The sequence below is a fragment of the Jaculus jaculus genome, chromosome 2, assembly GCF_020740685.1.
Source record: "Jaculus jaculus isolate mJacJac1 chromosome 2, mJacJac1.mat.Y.cur, whole genome shotgun sequence".
In the NCBI taxonomy this organism is placed as follows: domain Eukaryota; kingdom Metazoa; phylum Chordata; class Mammalia; order Rodentia; family Dipodidae; genus Jaculus; species Jaculus jaculus.
This window is the reverse complement of record NC_059103.1, coordinates 189,791,471-189,813,747: the sequence shown is the minus strand read 5'-3', so window position 1 is coordinate 189,813,747 and position 22,277 is coordinate 189,791,471. Positions and strand designations below refer to the sequence as shown.

Genomic DNA, 22,277 nt, shown 5'->3' with positions numbered 1-22,277 from the left:
GAAGCAAGCGATAGTTTTCAGCAGCCTCGCTTAGGCCACTAGGTGTCTCTCTTCCCTAAACTTTATAAGTAGATGTTAAACCAGACATCAGCCAACTGGGGCTGTGACATACCAGACAAATATTGACAGTTGCTAAGGCAACCGGGGTAAAGTATTGGCCAGGGGATAATATAGGCGCCAATTGTGCATGCCATGTTTCTCACATAGGGGAGATACGAAGAGGAAAAAATGAATGAAAAATGTGTTTCAAGACCTCTCTTCAACTGTGGCTAAAGAATAACTCACAGCCGATGTTTATCCTCACCCTCCAACCTTCTCTTTTAATACTTTGGGACTTTCAAGTCAGCAGCAAGACTCCACAAAGGGGTAATATGTTTGAATTTCAATTCTTTTTCCAGTTGGTTTTGGAATTCACTTTTCCAAATTGCAATGTAATGGCCAACTGTAAGACTGTGTATTTTGTTGTTGTTATTTGTTCGCCTCATTTTGTAACATATGTGTTTTTGGCAACACTTCCTTTCTGAGATTTCTTTGTATTCAAATTTGGATGCAGGGGGGTAGGATAGCTGAAACAATGGCTCATTTGGAGTATGAAGGTGTTCACATCCACTTTGACACACTGGCTAAGGGGCTTCCCTAGGAGGCCGCAGAAGAGCTTAGGAGAGGGGGAGTGTGAAGCAAGTCAGAGGCATCTTGCCCTATGCCATCTTCCACCCTCCTTCCCTCATTTGCAAGGGCTATCTCAGGAGTAAGTTACAAAGGGAAAAGGGTTGGCAGTCAAGCAAGAGAGGGGCCATTCTCAGGAAACAATACCAACACCAATCCTCCATCATTTCCTTCTCTTGGAGCCCAGCACCAGGAAAATATCTAGTCCTCTCCTAGAGAGCCAGGAATGTGTCTGGGGTCTCCCATGGAGAACATCCAGCTTGAGTTAGCCTGCTCTCGGTTGGCTGAGGCTCCCAGCCCCGCCCCTTCATTACCCTCCTCCTTTCCCTCAGGAACGGGTGTGTCTGCACCCAGGTCACTTGGATTTGCACTCTGCAGGGTAGTGGAAGTATCAGAGGACCAGGGAGAGGTCCGGACCACGGTCTTCGGGGTCTTAGCTCCTCTGACTGGTCATGCATGCCTCTTGCTGGGTAGCAGTGGGCAAGTCATTGTTCCTGTCAAGGGTTCTGCTCTTCCCCAGATGTCTTGAGGCTGGTGGAGGATCCTCTCAAGGCAAGAACACACCTGCTCATCCCAGTCCCCAAGGTCAGGAAGTTCCGCTTGCTCCAGTATATCCACATTCCCTTCCCCGGATGGCATACTACCTGTGGGAAGTCTCTGACTTGGCATGCAAGTGGCTGGAAGGCAAGCAGACTTTATCTCTGGCTATACAATTGCCCCAGAGAGTTTCTGCCACTTCCTGAGGTGGGGTTGCTGGCATTTCACATCTGCTGAGGGACTTGGGTCCAGGTCAGTCCTTACAGTGCCGTGCACCTGGCTGGCTGGCTGCTCCAGGGAGCTGCTGCTGGGAGCGGGGAGGGCCTCAGAGACTTCTCATTGTTCACCTTTGGAGTAATTACTTTCTTTGTGTTTCTGCAACATGACATAAAACAATTGAACTTTATTATTGGCTAAACTTAGACTTTTACCGTGATGCTAGTACAAGGCTTTTCAACTGTGACCCTCTCAATATTGGTGGCCAAATAATTCCTTGTTGTGAAGGTCCATCTAGAATCCACCTTGGTCTCTGTTCTGTGTCTGCCAGTGACAGCTCCTAACACTGTTATGATCAAAAATATCTCCAGACCTTACGAAATGACCTCTGGGGATCAAAATCTTCCCTGCTTGGAGATCCCAAGCCATATCCTCTTTGGATCATCCTCAAATGCAACCAAAGTTTCAAAGCACAGACAGGAGAAACAATGGACACTTGACTTTCCAAGTTGCTAAAGACAGCCTTAGTATCTTTTCATTTTGATTTTTCGAGGTAGGGTCTCACTCTAGCCCAGGATGACCTGGAATTCACTATGTATTCTCAGGGTGGCCTCAAACTCATGGTGATCCTCCTACCTCTGCCTCTCAAGTGCTGGGATTAAAGGCATGTGCCACCATTCCCAGCTAACCTTAGTATCTTTTAATGACAAAGTTAAGAAGTCCAGAAATTAAAACTTTCCAAGAGTCAGGGAGCTTATTCAACAGAAATTTTTTTCATTCAGCGACATACAAGAAAATTTGAGGTCCTTGTCCACATAGAATTGAGCTCGCCAGGACAGTGAAATGTCACTCAGGGTGGCCTCAGAGCATGCCCAAGCTTGGCTGTCCCTAAGCGTTCCCAATGAGTAAGGTTGGCTGGGAGCGTGCACAGCAGATGGGACTGATCATGGCACTGCATCTAGGAAAATTCTACATTTGACATTTGTCTTCTAGAAATCCATGAGCCAGTCCACAGGCCCTGAAAACTGCCCAGACTCCGAGTCTCTCCTTGAAGGCTGAGAAATTCCATTTTCCCCACTGGACAGGAGGGGCGGGCTGAGGTCATAATGATGTGTAAGCAACATGTTGGGCTGTATCTCCCAAAGGAGCTGAAATATTGATTTTATGCATGTCATGTTAAAGATTGAGCCTTTGGAACTTGCTTTATATATTACTTCTTGAAGTCTTCACAAGAGACGGCTTTGCCACCATCATAGCTGACACATTCTAATTAATCTTGGTGAAAACAGTTTGACATGTTTAAATGAGCTCATCCAAATAGCATCCTTTATCCATCTCTGATACCGAGGATAAAATGGAATGAGGCACGATTTATAGAATATAAAATTCTCACTCTCATTTCTTCCTTTTTCCTTGGGTAGGTCAGTTATATGCAAAATGGGCTATGACTTGTAAAGTCTGTAAAAGTATTGTAAAACATTTTGTTACTCCTTGCAATAAACAGAAATAGTTATGCTTCCATTGTGTGATAATGTATGGACACACATTTAATGGAAATTGCTAAATTTTGTAATAGAGTCTGAGTAGCTTTCTAAAAAGGGCAAACAGCACAAAGTAAACAAGATACCTTTCTATTCCTTTGGAAAAGTAAGTTAAAGGTTTAAATCATTTGTGGAAACATGACTACAGTTCAAGTGAATCCATTATAAGTGCATTCTTTCAGCTCATAGATTCTATGAATCATAAACAAGTTTCAAATGAAAACGTAAACACATAGAAAGATATTCAGCATGTTTAGTCATCAGGAAAATACAAATCAAAACTGCAGTGAGATTCTATCTCATGGTTCTGAGAATGGCTATCACCAAGGAAAAACAGAGCAACAAATCTTGGTGAGGGTATAGGGGAAAAGTACACACTGTTGATGGGCATATAGGCTAATGCATCCATATGGAAATCAGTATGGAGATTACTCAAAAATTAAATCTGAAACTTATGTATGATCCAGGTACAACACTTGTAGGTATATATCCAAAAGAATCAAGTCAGTCTCCTATAGAGTTACTCATGTCCCCATGTTTATTGCTATACTATTCACAGCAGCTATGTTAAGGATCAGCTCATCAACAGATAAACAAATAAAGCAAATGTGATTCTTTCTTTCTCTGTCTCTTTGGAGTCTTATACAGCCATCAAGAAGAATGTGGGCCCAGCATAGTAGGCTATAAACCTAGCCTACTCAGGAAACTGAGGCAAGATCATCAGTTCGAGGATAACCAACACTACATAGTGAAACTTTGCCTCAAAAAATTAAACAAACAAAAACTTGAAAAAAATAAAGTTGTATATTTTGCAGGAAAATGAATCATGCTGAGTCACAAAGGCAAATGTCACATGTTTTCTCTCATATATGGAAAATATCAGAGAAAAAAGGATATGTAAATTAAAGAGGACTATTAGTGATATGCATGGATATGGAAAGAGGGTAGATGAAACAAGAAAAGGTAACAGAGAAGGTTAATATGTATTTTGGTTTTATATGGAAATAGCCTAATAAATCTTCACTTTGCACAATTAAAAATGAAAAAAGAAGGATCATGAAAATAAAACTTGGCACTAATTTTGTTCTAATTTTGAGCAGTCTGTATTGTATTAACTATTCCACTTTGTACTGACATTCAATTCATTTGCCCAAAGAATCTCTGTCCAATATTGTAACAACATAAGTGGATGACCAAAATAAAATGACAAGAAGTATGTAGTAAAGCCTTAGATAATCCTAACTTTTCACTTTTTGTTTTTAAAAATACTTTATTTATTAAAGAGAAAGAAGGAGAAATGGGTGTGCCAGGGCCTCTATCCATTGCAAACGAACTCCAGATGCATGTGCCACCTTGTGCATCTGGTTTGCAAGGGCGTTGGAGAATTGAACCTGGGTCCTTAGGTTTTGCAGGTAAGTGTTTTAACTGCCAAGCCATCTCTCCAGCCCAATCCTAACTTTTGATTGAGTAAAAATTAAATAATAAACCAGTTTCCTTGGATACAGCATATTTATTATAATACATAATTATACATAACAATTATATACATATATATAATATTCAATTATATATATAACAATGTATGATAATATATATGCATGTGTGTGTATATATATATATATATGTATATATATATATATATATGATGGCATAACTTGGAAAATGTTAGTGAGCTTTTACCAAATGGAAGAATTAGTTTTAATAGTTCAAATGGGCACCATTAGTTAGTGAATAACATGGGTTTTTCAAAAGTTGGTTGTTTGATATGACTTATTTGCAAAGATGAAGACCAATTCAATAAATCTGTAAACCTTTGCACTTGTAGATGCACCTTTCTATCTCCTCTGAGCACCCTGACAAAGCAAGTGGCTTGCTCCATGAAAAGATAATGTCATGTTTGTTGATGAGTGATATATAGTTTTAACACAGGTGTATGGTTTACTTTTATATCTCTATCATTCTTGAAGATGTAGTATAGATACAATATTAATAACATTTTCTAGGCTGTTTTCATCATACATATTCTGTGTTTGGAGAGAACAGAAAAATATGAAGGCTGTGGTACTTGCTTTGTAGTCCCGAAAATAAAACACTCCTATGATAATAAGGTTGCCCACGAAAATGCTTATATGATTTTACAATAACAGAGAAGAAAGGGTGCTTCAAGTCCTCATGAAATGGCAGTCTGTCACCTCCAGAGGGTTTGGCTTTGGCAGATCCAGGCACCTTGGTTTTGACTCCTCATTGGTTACTGGTCTCATCTATACTGGGGCAACAATACTTGAGAGATTGTGAAAAATGCTGGTAGCATTCAGTGAGTGGTGGTGTGGATGAGACATATAAATTGCTGAAAGGAACATCCTCATTTTGTGAGAAATAAGCAACCTTGACATGGTTTGGTTTTCTTACTTCAAGCTCATTGTTTCCAATATGTCCACTGACTATACTTATGCCTTGGTTTAAGTATAGCAAGAATTATGAAAATCTTGGTAGAGAGCAATTTTTGATAGGTTTTGAATGATAAACAAAATTTCAAAAGGCAAAGTTAGGAAAAGGACACTGTCCTTTTATATCTTCTTTCTAAATTTCATATTTTCTGAAATAAACATTGGAAATGGTTTTGCATTTCAGGAAGGGACACAGTCTTATCATTGATGGTGTATCCTGGGTCCATTTATAGAATTTAAAAAAGTTTTTATTGATACATAGATTATAGTACATCTTGCATCTAATGGTCCCTACAGTGAGATAGAATTTAGAGTTGCTTTTATTAGCCATGCTAGTTTGACCAGGTGAAGTACGAAGGAAGATGATGTACAAGCATAAGTGTAAGCATAGTGTATTTTCCGTAATGCATCCATTTCACTTAAAAGTTTGGGTAGGGGGCTGGAGCTCAGTGGTTAAGACACTTGTCTGGAAAGCCTAAGGACCATATTTCAGTTTCTCTGTACTCACATATAGCCAGATGCACACAGTGGAGCATGTATCTGGAGTGTTTGCAGTGGCTAGAGGCCCTGGCACTCCCCTTCTTTCTGTCTTTTAAATAAATAAATATTTAAAAATACTTGGGTAGAAAATATGCGTATTATGACCAAGAAGAAAATTTAGATGCTATTCTTATCTTTAAACAAACAGGTGTATTAAGGAGAAGTCAAAACTTTCCTGATTATTATTTTGCATGCGTTTGTATAGTTAGTGTATGTGGTATATGTACATGTCTGTGGAGGCCAGAGGAGAATGGTCGATGTTCCCTCCCCATGGCCCACCTGTGTGTTTCCTTAAGACAGAGTCTGTCACTGATTTTGTCACTTGCTATTTCCTCAAGTGATTCTCTAGTCTCCTCTCCCCACACAGTTGGGGTTATAGAAGTGCTGTTTATGTGTATGCTGGGGAACGAAAGTCAAGCAGTCTCAGGTTCCCTTGGGTCCTCATGCTTATGATAATCTATATCTCCAGTCCTCAGAATTTGCCTGCATTATATATATATATATATATATATATATATATATATATATATGTACACACACACACACACACACACACACACACACACACACACACACATATATATATATATATATATATATATATATATATATGAGAGAGAGACAGAGATAGAGAGGGAGAGAGAGAGAATTGGTGCACCAAGGTCTCTAGCCACAGAAAATGAACTCCAGACACATGCACCACCTTGTGCATCTGTCTTATGTGGATATTGGAGAATCAAACCTGTGTCCTTTGGCATTGCAGGCAAATGACTTAACTGCTAAGCCAGCATTTCAGCCATAAAAAATATATACAAGTCCAGAGAGATAGAAAGAAGAGAGACAGAGAGAGAATGGGTGCACCAGGGCCTCCAGCCACTGCAAACAAACTCCAGATGCATGCACCACTTTGTGTATCTATTTGGCGTTATGTAAGTACTGGGGAATTGAACTCGTGTTGTTAGGCTTTGCTGACAAACACCTTAACTGCTGAACCATCTCTCTAGCCCTTGCCTTCATTTTAAAGAGAAAATGTGACATGCCACACAAACTTTGGCCTGAATTACTGTGTCTCTTTTGTTGAAATTTCAAATGCCAAAGGCTCAGTATGTTCACATGTTTGAAATATTGTTATGGAAAAATTTGAGAAGGGCTTCTAAAATAGTGTTGAGAAAAATCAAGTACAGCCCTTGAAATTGTGGATTTGAGTCTAATGGTAAGCAAACATGGATGCAAATACAGAGATGAGGTGTTTTAGCAACCACAAAGGTACTCTTTATAAGACATCATTGAACATAAGAGGACTAAGTGGTTAGTTTAGCTGGGGGCAAAAGGGTACTGTTCAAAATAATCTTAGATAAGTAAACCATAACAGTTGTATGAAACATAATATGGAATCCAAGGGGCATTTTCTTGTTTTCATCCTCTTTTGTAAGGGCTGTGGAATTCTAGAAATTAGGAAAGAAAGCCAGGCATGGTGGCACACACCTTTAACCCCAGCACTCAGGAGGCAGAGATAGGAGGATCACCATGAATTCAAGGCCTGCCTGAGACTCCATAGTGAATTCCAGGTCAGCCTGGGCTAGAGTGAGACCCTACCTTGAAAAACCATGGGAAAAAAAAAGATAGAAGATTCTCACTGATAAATTCACTGATGAACTCGGACTTCCTCTTGCATGGCTTCTTTTATCAAGGCTCTCCAAGGCTCCTATGCATAGTCTTGCTTCATCAGGAGAAATCTGGGTCAGTCTGAAGTATATTGACCTACATTTAACCCAAGCTAAGAACTGCATCACCTCTTCTAAACTTCTGGAATTATGTTACAAGCTAAACTGGCTTCTCAGATTGAGCTAATAAAATATAAGCAACATTTTCTTCTTGGATTATAAAATACTTATTTTCAAGTCCCTTCTAATAGAACTGGGTGGGGCGGGGGGGGGGGGCGAGAGGATAGCCCCTGTATGAAGCCACGCCATTACATTTCCCTGGTCCACACTCAGAGCTTTTTTTGTGTCCTAAGGAAGAAGACACATATCCTTTACAAAGACTTGGACAACATTGTCATCCCTAACTTTGCACCTCCTGGGTATCCTTAGAACAACTGGCTTAATGGAACAGTAATTTACAGTCCCCAGCTGGAAGGCTGCTGAGAATTCTTCATTATTCAGAGTTCAGCAAATGCCGACAGTGTTATTGAAGTGGTAATTGAATTTTGTGAACCCTCTGTGGTCTAGCCAGCATAGCAATGCTGACAAGAGCCATGTGATGCGGTGAAGATGAATATATTTCCAACAATAATGGATCTTTAGCTGAAGCTCAATAGCACCCAGCCAAGAGGACATACTGTTTTAATGATTTGACTTATGAGATTGAGCATTTTGGAGTAAAGCCCATTCAGAAGCATGACAATGTGCACCTACAAAAGAGATATCCAGAGAGAAACCTAATACTATCCAGAACTCTCTATCAGAGCTTCACTGAAAATTTCATCAAGTACAGTCCTGTACATGACAAATTATCTCCCTTTCTAGTCAAGGATATCCTTGCCTCATTGTTTAATTGAATCCTTGTGTGGGAAAAGAAGGTTCCGGAAATAATTTTTGATGATAGTTGTCAATGAAATGTGCCTTATCACCACTCCAGTAATTAAGGGCTGCTTTCATAACTTCACATTCACAGAATGATCTCAACAGTCTCACTACTTTGCAATGCTGTTTCTAAAAGAGAACATTTATGGTTTGGGAAAATAGCACAAAAATGAGAACTGTTGGAATTGTTTTGGTTGCTGAAAATATCCTTGGCCTCAGTGACTGAGGCACTGTGAAAAGGAAAGAGCTTTGGCTCTGAGCTGAGGTGGACCCTGAGTTTGAATCCCAGCTCCTTCATGTATTCTGCCCTTAATAGGTCATTAAGTTCTTTGAGTCTTTTTAACTCTTCCTGCGAAAACAACCTTAATCATCTACTTCTTCCTTGGCTCTATGGGATAAGGGGGAAGTGGTTGGTTCTAACAGACACTTGCTGCTCTGACAGCTGTCATTTGAAAGCCTACTATATATGCCAGGCACAAACAAATGCTTACAAGCACACATTACCTTAATACTGTGTAGTGTTTCAGGTATCTAACTTATCCTCATTTGCTTAGGATTCTCCTGATTTTGCAACTGAATGTCTTGAGTCCTCAGGACCATCTTAGCTGGGGACGAAGTAGAGCAGTTGGTCACCCCATCAGTGTGTGATTCATTTTACAGGTGTGGGAACTTACCTTCAGTCACTGTACAAACTGCTCATCATTCCATAGCTGGGGCAGAGTAAGCCTGGTAGTCAAACCCAGGCTTGAATAAATCTTAACCCTCAACTCTGCTCAGTCAGTGTTGGCTCCCTTGCAGTATTATGAGAATGTTCTGAACTTCACAAGTATTCATACGTCAAACCACATTTTTCTAACCTTTAATTATAATTTCAGGAATGCATGTATGAGAGGGTGTTTGTGTATGTTGGAGAGTAAGAAACAGTGATAATGATAATGAAAGTTCAAAGACTAACATTCAAGGGACAGTTCATCTTTTGTCACTGCAGAGCTCATTCATTTATTTACTCATTCATTCAACAGGTACACAGTGAAAGTTGTGCAGACATAAAGAATACTAAGACCTTCAAGGTACTTTTAATGGGAGCACAGAGAATGAATTGTAAAATAGCACCAGAGGCAAACTGCACACTCAAGTCCTACATATATATCATCTTCTTTCTGCTCCCCTTAAAGATGCATGAATGATTGAAGCCACATGATCTTCCTTAATACTGCAAAGTCTCTCTCCTCTCTTTTCCTTCTTTCCTTCCTTCCTTCCTCTGTCCCTCCCCTTCCTCCTCCCCCTTCTTTCCTCCCTCCCTTCCTTCCTTCCTTCCTTCCTTCCTTCCTTCCTTCCTTCCTTCCTTCCTTCCTTCCTTCCTTCTTTTCTTCCTTCCTTCCTTCTGTTCTTCCTTCCTTTTCTTCCTTCCTTCTTCCTTCCTTCTTTTCTTCCTTCCTGCCTTCCCTTCTTTTCTTCCTTCCTTCCTTCTTTTTAAAAAATTTTATATTGGGCTGGAGAGATGGCTTAGCGGTTAAGCGCTTGCCTGTGAAGCCTAAGGACCCCGGTTCGAGGCTCGGTTCCCCAGGTCCCACGTTAGCCATATGCACAAGGGGGCGCATGCGTCTGGAGTTCGTTTGCAGAGGCTGGAGGCCCTGGCGCGCCCATTCTCTCTGTCTCCCCCTCTATCTGTCTTTTTCTCTGTGTCTGTCGCTCTCAAATAAATAAATAAATAAATTAAAAAAAAATCTTCTGTAAGGTGGGGATGATAACACCTTACAGAGATTGTTAAAAAAAAAATTTATATTACCTATGGCACATTCTCCCACTTTCCCTTTATTTGAAGGAAGTGCCACTTTTTAAGAAACAACTTCCCCAAAGGTGAATGAGGTGGATGAGCTACTGCTTGACTACAGGACATATTTATCCACCAGTGAGTATTTATCTTATTTATTGTTTCTTGGCTTACTCTTTCAAAACAGGGTAAATATTAGAAAGAAGGATAACCTGTTTATTTTATTTTGCTTTAGTCACAGCAGTGTTCCTGGGACTTAAAACCATGCTGAGCACACAGAAGAAAACAGTATTTATTGAATGAACAAAATGAATGAGTTAGCAAATGTTTTTCACCACAGTGAACATACTATAATTTATCTAGTTAAATCTGTATGGTTGGAACTATATAAATGAACAGACTCTGCATTGACTAAAGATGTAATGTTCTTTAAAATGTTAAACTTTAAACTTGCAAAAATATTGGCAAAGAAATCATAAAGTGGAAAACAATATAAGACTAAATATACATTATTACAAATCTGTTTTACTTTCCTGTATCTCCTTTACTTGATGTTCATATCTGATGTTGTTTTGAGAAGGGTCCCACTACAGCACAGGTTGGTCTTGAACTTCTGATCTTCCTGCCTCAGTCTTAGCACAGAGATTAGATTATGAGTGTGTGCCACCACACCCCTGTCTCCTAGACAATGCCAAACAAAAGCAAACCTCTCTTTTCAAGGTTCTGAATCTTTTCTCTGGGAGTATAATTTCTTGCAATTTCTTTCCTTGAATCCTGATTTTTAAAGATTGCTTTGTTTTCATCACAATGGACACATTACAAGTTGTCTGGCTAAATCTGTATTGTTGGAAAACACACAGCTAAATCTCTGTGTGTTTTTAGTTTTTTGTCATTATGAAAAACTGGGTCAAACAGTTCCAAAGAAATAATCTGTGCGTAGACTCACACAGTAACTTTAAGGACAGTACAAACAAAAATACTTTGGTGTGATCTCTAGATTGATGACCTGCTTTTAATTTTTTTCAAAAAGCTTTCTCATGAGTAACCTTAGAACACAGAGTATTGACTACATGTTATTGTTCAAGTTAAGTGATATAATGGAAAAAAGTGCTCAGCCCAACATAAGTAAATAAAGGTTAGATGTCCTTGATAATTTCCTGTGAATCAACTCCTAGAAGTCCAGTTGGCTTCCTAGTTTATTTTAAAGACAGACAGAAACTAGCTGTGGAGATGGATGGGAAGGAGGTTACTGTAGGAGGAAGTGAAGTTGGAAAAAAGTAAACTTTTGGAAAAAAAAAAAAGTGAACCGATGGAAGAACTTCTGCATGGCATCAGCCAGAAAGTTCAAGTAGAAAACTCTTATTACCCTTGGCACTCACATCATCTATGTGGCAGCCTGGTTATGGTCCTACTCTGTACTCACACTGAAAATAGAGGTTCCCTTCAGTATAGGTAGGAGACTGGGCCCAGGACCCCAAGTGGAAATCATCATCACAGATTCTCAATTCCCTTATTCAAAATGGCATAATTATGTATAATATATATGTATATACATACATATATGTGCACATATACATTCTCTTTTATACTTTTAAAACTATTTTTATGCTTATTTATTTGAGAGAGAGATAGAGAAAAAGGGAGGGAGGGAGAATGGGCACACCAGGGCCTCTAGCCACTGCAAATGAACTCCAGAAGCACGTGCCACCTTGTGCATCTGTTATATGTGGGTCCTGGGGAATCAAACTGGGGTCCTTAGGTTTTTATAGGCAAGCACCTTAACCTCTAAGCCATCTCTCAAGCCCTTCTTTATACTTTAATACATCATTAAGTTACTTATAATATCCAATACAATGTGAATGCTATGTAAATAATTGTTACCATATATATATATATATATATATAGTTTGTTTGTTTGTTTGTTTGTTTGTTTTTTTGAGGTAGGGTCTCACTCTAACCCAGGCTGTGATATGGAGTCTCACGGTGGCCTCGAACTCATGGTGATCCTCCTACCTCTGCCTCCCAAGTGCTGGGATTAAAGGCATGCACCACCACACCTGGTTTACACCATATATATCTATATCTATATCTATATCTATATCTATATCTATATCTATATCTATATCTATATCTATATCTATATATATATATAATTTTTAAAAAAAATTATTTATTTGAGAGCAACAGACATACAGAGAGAGAAGGAGGCAGAGAAAGAGAGAGAATGGGCGCACTGGAGCCTCCAGCTACTGCAGACGAGCTCCAGATGCAAGCGCCCCCTTGTGCATCTGGCTAACGTGGGTTCTGGGTAATCGAGCCTCGAACCGGGCTCCTTAGGCTTCACAGGCAAGCGCTTAACCACTAATCAATCTCTCCAGCCCTACACTATATATTTTTAGGAAATAATAATAAGAAAAAAAATCTGCTTGTTCAGTATTTGTGAAGCCATTGTAAATCTAACTACACAGACAACATCAGCCATGATGTAACATTTGTTTTCCTAATACTGTCCATTTATGGTTGGCTGCTCCAATGAAAGCAAAGCTCATGGACAGGGTAGGGGACTTCATACTTTTCTGGGCATGTAGCAAGAGCAACTAACCAAAAGAGTACTGATGGTTTCAGATAGGTGACAGAGAAGTCAGAGGGTCCTTTAGTTTGATAAGGAACTCAGAGAGGTGAGTCTTGCTTTGCTGGACAAGAAACTCAAACTTTAGTGTATTTGTGAGTGGTAGGTTGCCTGGAGAAACATCTCAGGCCTTGAGATGATGGTTTGAGTAGAATAATTGAACCCTTGGCAGTGAAGATCACCTAACACAATAAGGGCTTTTGTTTCTCTTCTGATAAGAAGTTACAAGCTTGTCGCAAAGGATTCATGTGGCTTTCAATAAAGGCTACTGATTAACTCATAAATTTTTATTTTCAATCATCAACATTAAACTTGTAATACAAAACCAGAATCAGTCACACTGGTAACATCATGTTTATCAGTCATGTCTGAAAAGTAGAGAGATTACCATGAATATTTTACAAAATGTATAATTTATAGTTTTATAAATACTTTAAAGGAGAAAAGTGGAACACATGTGGTGACATTTGAGGCATGTACAGATTAACTTTTGTAGCCTGTCCGACCTGTTAGATGTAGTATGCACACATCCATGTCTTGATCGTGAGTTTTCATAAGACCCAAGTTTGTGTTTTGGCCATGTCTTCTATAATTTAAAACTCACAAAATTTGTGGTTTCTTACTGCCACAACCTTGTGGATTTTGCTCCTCTTTTTGGACTTAAAAGCATGCCTGAAAGTCATCAGAAGTTGTATTCAAGTGCCTTGGGCCTCAGTGAACTCAATTTCCTTTCTCACAAGGGAACTCCTGCTGACTTATGAATGAGTGAGCCCCGGCAGCCTCCAGAATACAAGTACGTGAGGCTGAGAAGCTCCGTCACTGTGCATGAGGAGTTTTCTGTTTAGCTTCTTTCTGTCGGAAAGGAGTCAATCTATCTGCAATGGAGGAAGCTCATGACCTCAGTCCATTCAATGTACAAGCACTTCATTACTGCAGCTACAGTATGTTGCTGAGTGCACAGCTACATGGAAAGGTAGTCCCTGAACTTCATGTTGAAGAGGTGCATGTTTTATATTGAACTTGGAAGTGCAGAGTTGACCTACCCCAAAAGGGAGCCCAATAGAGATACCTCAAGTCAAGCTTCAGTATATGGTGAAGTATTTGTACAACGTGTTCAGTATAATACTAGATTTCACTCAGTCATTTGTTACTGCGACATTTCCTTAGAATTCATCTAGTGCACAGCAACATGAATGTAACATGATCCAGTCTGCAAAGTAAATTAATTTGCTTCTGCATTTATAGAAATTTGCACTGTAATAAGTATCACAGGAAAGTAAGTCATCCCTAAGCCATATCCTGAGGTTACCTTGATTCCAGGTTTACAGCTGGACTATCTTCCACTACTTAAGAGACAAATATAGGATCACAGAAAAACACACACAGGACTGAAGGATGCAATGCGTTTCTGCATTATTTCTCTTAGAATCAGCTGATGGTCGGCCAGGCAGCAGCAGCTCTGTAGGTAAGCTTCCTGGGGACACACGTCACATTTCCCCTAGGCTGGTCTTCAGCTCCAGGTCCTGAAGGAAGGCCTCATTGTTCTGAGGACAGTTGGTGTGACAGGTGCAAGTCCCAATGACCATCACTGGCTTCTTGAGGATCTGCCCTGGGGAGCACTGGAACTCCACCTGGATGGTCTTGGTATTGTGGGGGGTACAGCAGCGGCCGTCACTGCAGGCCCCACAGAACCTGGGCTTGTAGGTGTTCAGGCTGGTGCAGTTCTTGAACTGCAGGTGGATGGCCTCCAGTGACTTCTTGGTGCGGAGACACTTCTTTCCTTTCTGAGGAAGAAGAAGAGGGTGCTGTGTGACATGGCTGCCTTTACTCTGAAGTCACTCTAGCAGCATGGGATTACCCACCATTTGCTTACCCTATATCACTCAGTTTTTCTTCTTTACTAACAGAACGCTAATTTTCTTTGGGCAATGTTGCCAGTGAAAACTGCTTCCCCAGAATACCCAGGAACTTAGGATGGATTGGGGACAAGTTTCTGGCCAATGATGTCATAAGTCAACGAAATCTGGGAAATCCCTTGCTTTTTGAATAAGCACTTTTTTTTTTATTGCTTCCTGTACTCATTTTCTCTTACAGCTGGAATGTGAACACAGCACCTTGCATGTAGAACTGTCTTGGCGGCTATGAATCTGAACATGGAAACATCTTTCTCTTTTTAAAAGCCATTGTAATGCATTTTGGTGTTTTTACTTAGCCAAATGTATTCTTTGGTGCTATAAAGAAAAAGGGAGTAAGTCTGGCATTATTATAAGCCTAGTAGTGCTTCAAATACATTTCAACTATTAATTCACTTCATTTTAACAGTGTTCATTCATGTAAGGAACGATTATTAATCAAAGGCTCAATTACCCCAGTTATACAGAGAAACAGAGGCTAAAATGATCATAAAACACCAAGTATTTGAATTTTACTGATGCAAAACTCATTCCTCATGTTACATAATGACATTGAAAACTCTAAGACAGGGGATTTAAGATTCTTTTCCATGGAGGTGAAGTGGATAGGGAATATATTCAAGATTTTATCAGTCATGGATCATGAAGAATCCCCATGTTGTCAATTAAGCAAAGAACTGTTTTATTTCCTACTTTGATTTCTTAACCTATGAGTTTCCACAATTCTCCACTACCTACTTTCCCAGACATGGCTTGTAGCTTGTGGGGTAAACATTTGGAATCCTCTTAAATCAGTATGCCTTCAGCCCTTGTGGGCATCAATATCATGTGTGTGGAGGGTTTGTGAAAACAGAGATCCTTGGGCTTCACAACCAGCATCCCATGGGGAGTGCTTGAAAACATGGGCCATTGGGCTTATCAACCAGAGTTCTGGATTCATTGCATCTGACGCCCATGAAGTGGTAGGTGCTGCTGCTCATCCGAGGGCTACACACTGTGAACCAGTCACAGACTTAAAACTCCCTTTGAGGGTTGGAGAGATGGCTTAGCGGTTAAAGTACTTGCCTGTGAAGCCTAAGGACACATGTTCAACTCTCCATATCTCACGTAAGCCAGATGCATGAGGTGAAACAAGCTCATAATGTTGTGTGTACACTCAAGGTGGCACACACATGTGGAGTCTGATTGCAGTGGCTAGAGGACCTGCATGCCAATTGTCTCTCCTTCTTTCTCCCTCTCTCTCTGTCTCTCTCATAAAGGCTTGTGACACCATGCCCAGCAAAAAATGAATAAGTAAATAAGTAAATAAATATATAAAAATAAAAATAGTACAAAACAAAACAAAACATCCCTTTGAAATAAGGAAGCATCTAGTACTTTCCTAGATTCCAAACATATTTCTAGAGCTTTTATGAAATACATGCACTATGAGTAAACTTCTTTTTAAAATTTATTCATTCATTTATTTGAGAGAGAGAGAGAGAGAGAGAGAGAGAGAGAGAGAGAGGCGCAGATAGAAAGAGAGAATGGGTGTGCCAGGGCCTTTAGCCACTGCAAGCGAACTCCAGACACATGCACCCCTTTGTGCACCTGGCTTATGTGGGTCCTGGGGAATCGAACCGGGGTCCTTAGGCTTAGGCTTCACAGGCTAGCACCTTAACCGCTAAGCCATTTCACCAGCCCTAAACTTCTTAAATATAACATATGCTAACATTAAGTGGCTGTAAGTTAAAAGAAATATAAATTTTTGCAAAGAAACAATAGAAAAGGCCAATTTTAGAGGCCAAATAGGAAAAGACCTTGTTTAATAAAGTGACAGAGTTCATAAAAATATTGAAGGGCTTCTTGTTTATTCCCTTTAAAACTTTTCAAACCTTTTTTGAACGTGAGTGTATGTGTGTTTGCACATGTGTGTGCTCATTTGTGTGCATGTGCACATGTATGCAAGTGCCAGTGGAGATCAGAAGTTGGATGTCTGGTGTCTTCTACAATCAATCCCTCTCTGTTTTATTTACTGAAAACGGGTCTCTCATTTGAACCCAGAGCTAGCCAATGCAGCTAGTGTTGCAAGCCAGTTTGCTGTTCCTCTCTCTGCCCCCAGGGCTCTGGTATTATAGGCTGGCCACTACACCTACCCAGCATTTAAACAGGTGATGGTGATCCAATCTATGGTCCTCGTATTTGTGAAGCTAGTGATTTATCCATTGAGCCATCTCCCCAGCTTCTGCTTCTTCATGTTTTTAGACTTCATGTTTAGGATATATCTTTGTTAACTGCTGTGAAAAGGCAGAGGCTAGTGACATCCCTGTGTATTGTGTGTACAGGTAACAGACGTCATTATGCTACAGGGATCTCTGTGCCTATTCTCTGGGGTCAGCAGTGTTCAGCTCGAGTCACCCAGTGCATCAGAAACTTTCTGAAGACCCCGAAAGGCCACTGCTTTCAAGGCGAGAGGGTCCTCACGGCTCCTACCTTGTCTTCTGGCTGCCTTGGCTCTTGTTCACAGGGCCGCACCATGCACAGCCGGGTCTGCTTCGCCATCTCACACTGACGATTCCTGTTGGTGACCCGGGAGGAGAAGCCCATCCCACAGCTCTTGGAACAGGCACTCCACTCAGTGGTCTGCTCAATGCAGTTGATGCTGGAGTCAGAAGCTTCAACTCCTACAGTGGCTTCTGGTCTGTAGGCTATGGGGTGGGCAAATAGAGATAACTATCTGGGGTAAAAGGAAGGAATCCAAAAGCCAAAAAAGTGGCCCAGGTTTGATGCCGTTATTACCTAGATGAACAAAGTGGCTTATGCGTGTGGAATTTGTTTGCAATGGCAAGAGGTGCTGGCCTATCAACTCTCTCTTCTTGCAAATCAAATAAATCAATTCATGTATGTTAACAAGTGAGCTTTCCAACATTAGATAGTCAATCTTAATTTTTATAGCTAATAAGCACCATGGCTCCCAGGGCACAGTGCTGTATTTAATTTTAAATCCCTAACATGTAGTGCGATTCCTGGCACATTGTGGGACTTCAAGAAATCTTTGTTTTATTTAAGAGGCTTAGGACAACTTATCTTAAGGTTAGAAATCATCTATACTACACAGAAGAGTATAAACATGTACTCCATGAGGCACAGAGGTTACAACACGTGCCTTTTTTATTTTACATACAAGGAATCTTATTTTAATTTTGATGAGAAAGAAGAGCCAGTCAAATCAAAGTACTGATGAAAGTGGTATTTTGTTACTTTGTTTTGGGGGAGGAGAACTGGTCATTGGTTCCAGGCTGTATTTAGATGCTTGAACTCTGATTATAAAATTTCTGTTTCAACACTCATCTGCATGCCTTGGAACATGTATCTTCTGCTTGGCGGCTCTCCTATCTGCAAGGCATGACTGATCACTTCTGACCTCAGAAATACTGTAAAACTCTAGGTATTGCCAATATAAATAATCTGGCTGATTAATGACTACTAATATGTCTTCTACAGTCTCTTGCGATTACAAAAAGATGTGATTCATAAGCTATGACAAAGAAACCCAGAAGCCCTGAAGTGTCACCCGACTTTCCACAGCATCCAGAAAGATGGCACTACCCCGTGACACCTATCCTGGGAGGCGAGGCATTCCTCAGGGAGGCTGGTCCCGAGAGAGCACAGCCGATGTGCAGAATCCAGAGAAGAAAGGGGATTTTCACCAAGTGCCAAGTAGGGCGGAAAGACCCAAACAAACAGTAGTTATCAAAAGATACAAACATGAGACAAAGTAAGTGATGGGTCGGGTCTCTTCTATGAAAAGCTGTGTGTGCACTTTAGTAACTCAGCCTGGACTTAAAATACGCAATGTGTTTGGTCTCATTGTTCAGTGTGGGATTCACAATAAAATAGCCAGAAAGCAGGCCATGTTTAAGAACATTTTTGACACTTTTTCTACGTGCAAACAATGAATTCTGATCCCACTCTCTGTTCCCCTGCTCCTCCCCAGCCCATCTTAAATCCGCAGGATTCCGAGGTGCGTGCGGGCGTGGTGTCTGCCTCCACCCGAGGCCCCTCCTTTGCCCGCCAAGTTTCTCACCTGGGAGGGCCAGGCCTCCAAATGTCTCCTCGTTTGGGCTGCAGGTCCACTTCTCGCAGCACTCTCCAGGCACCGCCACTTTTCTCGGAGCCGGGCAGTCTGGTCCAGGCAGCAACACATCCAGCTGGCAGCGGGGCACGCAGCCTATCTGTCCGTCTCTGCAGGTGCAGTGGTACTGACAGTTTGGTTCAAACTTCTCTCCACTGCGGTAAATGACTCCGTCGAACACACAGTTGTCTCCTTCTAGTGCTGGAAGGTTCAGGAGGTGAGGTTCAGGAGGTGAGGTTCAGGAGGTGAGGCAGAGGGGCGAGGAGAGAGAAACACAAGAACACAATGCTCTGTAGGGGCTGTGTAAGATTGGGAGACAGTTCATTTCCTGACGCAGTTGATCTGGTTTCTTTCTTGATCTTTTCTTTAAAATATTCTATTTCTTTCTTTCTTTTTTTTTTTAATTTTTATTTATTTATTTGAGAGCGACAGACACAGAGAGAAAGACAGATGGAGAGAGAGAGAGAATGGGCGCGCCAGGGCTTCCAGCCTCTGCAAACGAACTCCAGACGCGTGCGCCCCCTTGTGCATCTGGCTAACGTGGGACCTGGGGAACCGAGCCTCGAACCGGGGTCCTTAGGCTTCACAGGCAAGCACTTAACTGCTAAGCCATCTCTCCAGCCCTCTTTATTTATTTTTTTAGCCAGGCTGGCATTGAACTCACTGTATAGCCGAGGATAATCTGGACATCTAATCCTCTTGCCTTCACATCCCAAATGCTCAGATTATAGGTGTGCAGCACAATACAGGACTAATGCAGGAACAGGGTTGAAATCCAGGGCCTTGGGCATGCTGGACAAGCCCTGTTTAAACCAAGCTGCGTCCCCAGCCCTGATGTGTTTTCTCATTTGTCTCTTGGAGTCACACCATTGTGGAGTGTGCTCCCAGAGCAAGAAGAAGCTGTCAAGTTCATTCGTGTCTCTACTCCCACCAAGTTCTTGTCAACGAGCAAAGAAAATAATATTTTGGCTGATTGATGGCTTCTAAAACATTCTCTATTTCCTTTTGAAATCCCTGCCACAAACGATGTCATTTTATAAGATAAAACAGAAAGATCAGAGGCTGGAGAGCTGGCTTAGTGATTAAGCGCTTGCCTGTGAAGCCTAAGGACCCCGGTTTGAGGATCGATTCCCCAGGACCCAAGTTAGTCAGATGCACAAGGAGGCGCACGTTCGTTTTCAGTGGCTGGACGCCCTAGCGCGCCTATTCTCTCTCTCTTTCTCTCTCTGCCTCTTTCTGTCTGTAGCTCTCAAAAACAAACAAACAAAAAACCAAAAATAAGTCCCCCCCAAACCAAAAAACAAACAAACAAAAAACCCAGAAAGATCAACTGTGTAACCAGATTCCTAAGACCCTGTATCTGTTCTTTCCAATTAGGATCATTTTCTAAAATATTTATTTTCATTTATTTATTTGAGAGAGAGAAAAAGGGAGGGGGGAAGGAGAGAGAAGGAGAGAGAAAGAGAGAGAATGGTCACACCAGGGCCTCCAGCCACTGCAAGTGAACTCCAGAAGCGTGCACCACCTTGTGTGCATCTGGCTTCAGTGGGTCCTGGGGAATCGAACCGAGGAGCTTTGGCTTTGCAGGTAAGTGCCTTAACTGCTAAGCCATCTCTCCAGCCCCAATTAAGATCATTTTCTAAGAACAACCCTAGATTCTTCTACGTCAGTCGTTTGGGCTTAAAAAGAAAGAAATAAAAAAGGTGCATGCTTTCTATTTTCCAAGTAGGTTAATTGGTCAAATTCGGAAGAACACTGGGATTTTATTTTGGCAGTGAAGTACAATCCAGCACTACTAGTTTAGATAATAAAATCAACAGATCTTCCAAAGCCTCATATCCAGGGAGGCAGGAACACGTTGGACTACAGTTTTACCCCTTGTGGAAAACTGATCCCCAATTGATTAAATTTTACAAGCCTGGATTGGCTAGTTGCCAACATTTTATTTTACTGCAGCCCAGACAGGAGTGACATAGTCCTCCCAGGAGACCAGGGGCTGCTTTGGCTCCAACAGGACAATTACAGGTGTAAAAACAAACTTATTAGCCAGCGGGGGAACTGCAAGCCTGTGTCTTAGCCTAACCTTCCCTCTCCCAAGTGCTCGCCTGAAAATGGCCAAAGGAAATAATTTCACTGGCTCTTAAGTATGATTCGCTTCCTGTCCATCCATATTCTTCTTCAGGGGCAAGTGGTGAATGCGTCTCACCTCTGTAAGGCACGTTTCCTCCCCACCTTCTGCACCCCTCCCCAAATATACAAGTACACTCAGATTATGCCTGGCACACAGAAAGATCCCCATCAATGTCGCTTACTGCGTTATTAATTATGCTACCATTAGTTATTATTATTATTATTATTTTATTATTGTTTTGCATTAGCTCTCTCTGGGAAAGGGAAGAGGAGAGGAGTCTGGGGAAGTGTTCCTGCTAGCTGCAAGAGGAGAAGTGAAACAGCGGAGGGGACCGTATTACCCATGCAGATGCCAGTCTGGTTGCTGGGGTCCGCGCTGCGGTCACAGTAGAGGCCACTGCTTGGGTCGCAGGGCTCCAGCTCGGAGCAGCTCTCCCCGCGCTGTCGAGCGCACACGAGGCAGCAGGAGCAGCCGTCCAGCACGGCGCGCACCCCGGGGGCGCAGCTAGGCGGTGTCGTGGGGCACTGGGGCGGGCACGGGGATGGACAGCGCTGAGTCGCAGATACCTGGGAAGGGAAGGGAGAACAAGGAAAAGAGAGAGAGAGAGAGAGAGAGAGAGAGAGAGAGAGAGAGAGAGAGAGAGAGAGAGAGAGAGAGAGAGAGAGAGAGAGAAACCCTCAGCAGGGACAGTCGAAGGCAGAGCGAGCCCGGGGGGATCGACCAGGGTCGGTGCAGGCAGCTCAAGTCACCAGGGCGCACGGTAAACGCGCGCCGCGTACCTGGCCCAGGAGGTGGAGCAGCAGGAAGCCCAGGCAGAGGCATTGCTTTTGCAGGAAGAGGCCGATGCCGCGCGCGCTCTGCATGGCAGGGCTTTTGCAAAGCCACGCTTTTCCAGGCAGGAGCTTGGCACCGGCCGCTTCCCCCCAGGTCCGGCTGAGCGGCCAGCGCCACCAGCGCAGGTTTTATAGCGCGCTCCTGCGAGCGGCCCGCGCGCCCAAGCCGGTTGGCTGCTGCGGCGCCGCGGGGAGGAGGAGGAGTGGGGGGGGGGGGTCGGCGGGGTGGGGAAGTGCAGGGAACCGCGGGGTTGCCATGGCAATTGGCCCTAAAGCTGCTCTCCTTAGGGCGCGGCGCCGGGCCTGCGTGTGCCTGTGTGTGGCGACTGGCTTTTCCCAGAGCGCCGGGAG

At 42.1% G+C, this 22,277-nt stretch overlaps 1 protein-coding gene across 1 annotated transcript; it reads right to left on the bottom strand.

The window, feature by feature from the left end:
• Positions 1-13,207: 13,207 nt before the first annotated feature.
• Positions 13,208-22,041, bottom strand: Ccn3 (cellular communication network factor 3). Its single transcript, XM_004661416.2, has 5 exons — positions 21,873-22,041; positions 21,434-21,659; positions 18,915-19,163; positions 17,321-17,535; positions 13,208-14,719 (listed from the first exon to the last, which is right to left on the bottom strand). Exons 1-5 carry the CDS (start codon positions 21,954-21,956, stop codon positions 14,423-14,425), a joined length of 1,071 nt encoding a protein of 356 aa, XP_004661473.1. The 5' UTR covers positions 21,957-22,041; the 3' UTR covers positions 13,208-14,422.
• Between the last annotated feature and the right edge of the window lie 236 nt (positions 22,042-22,277).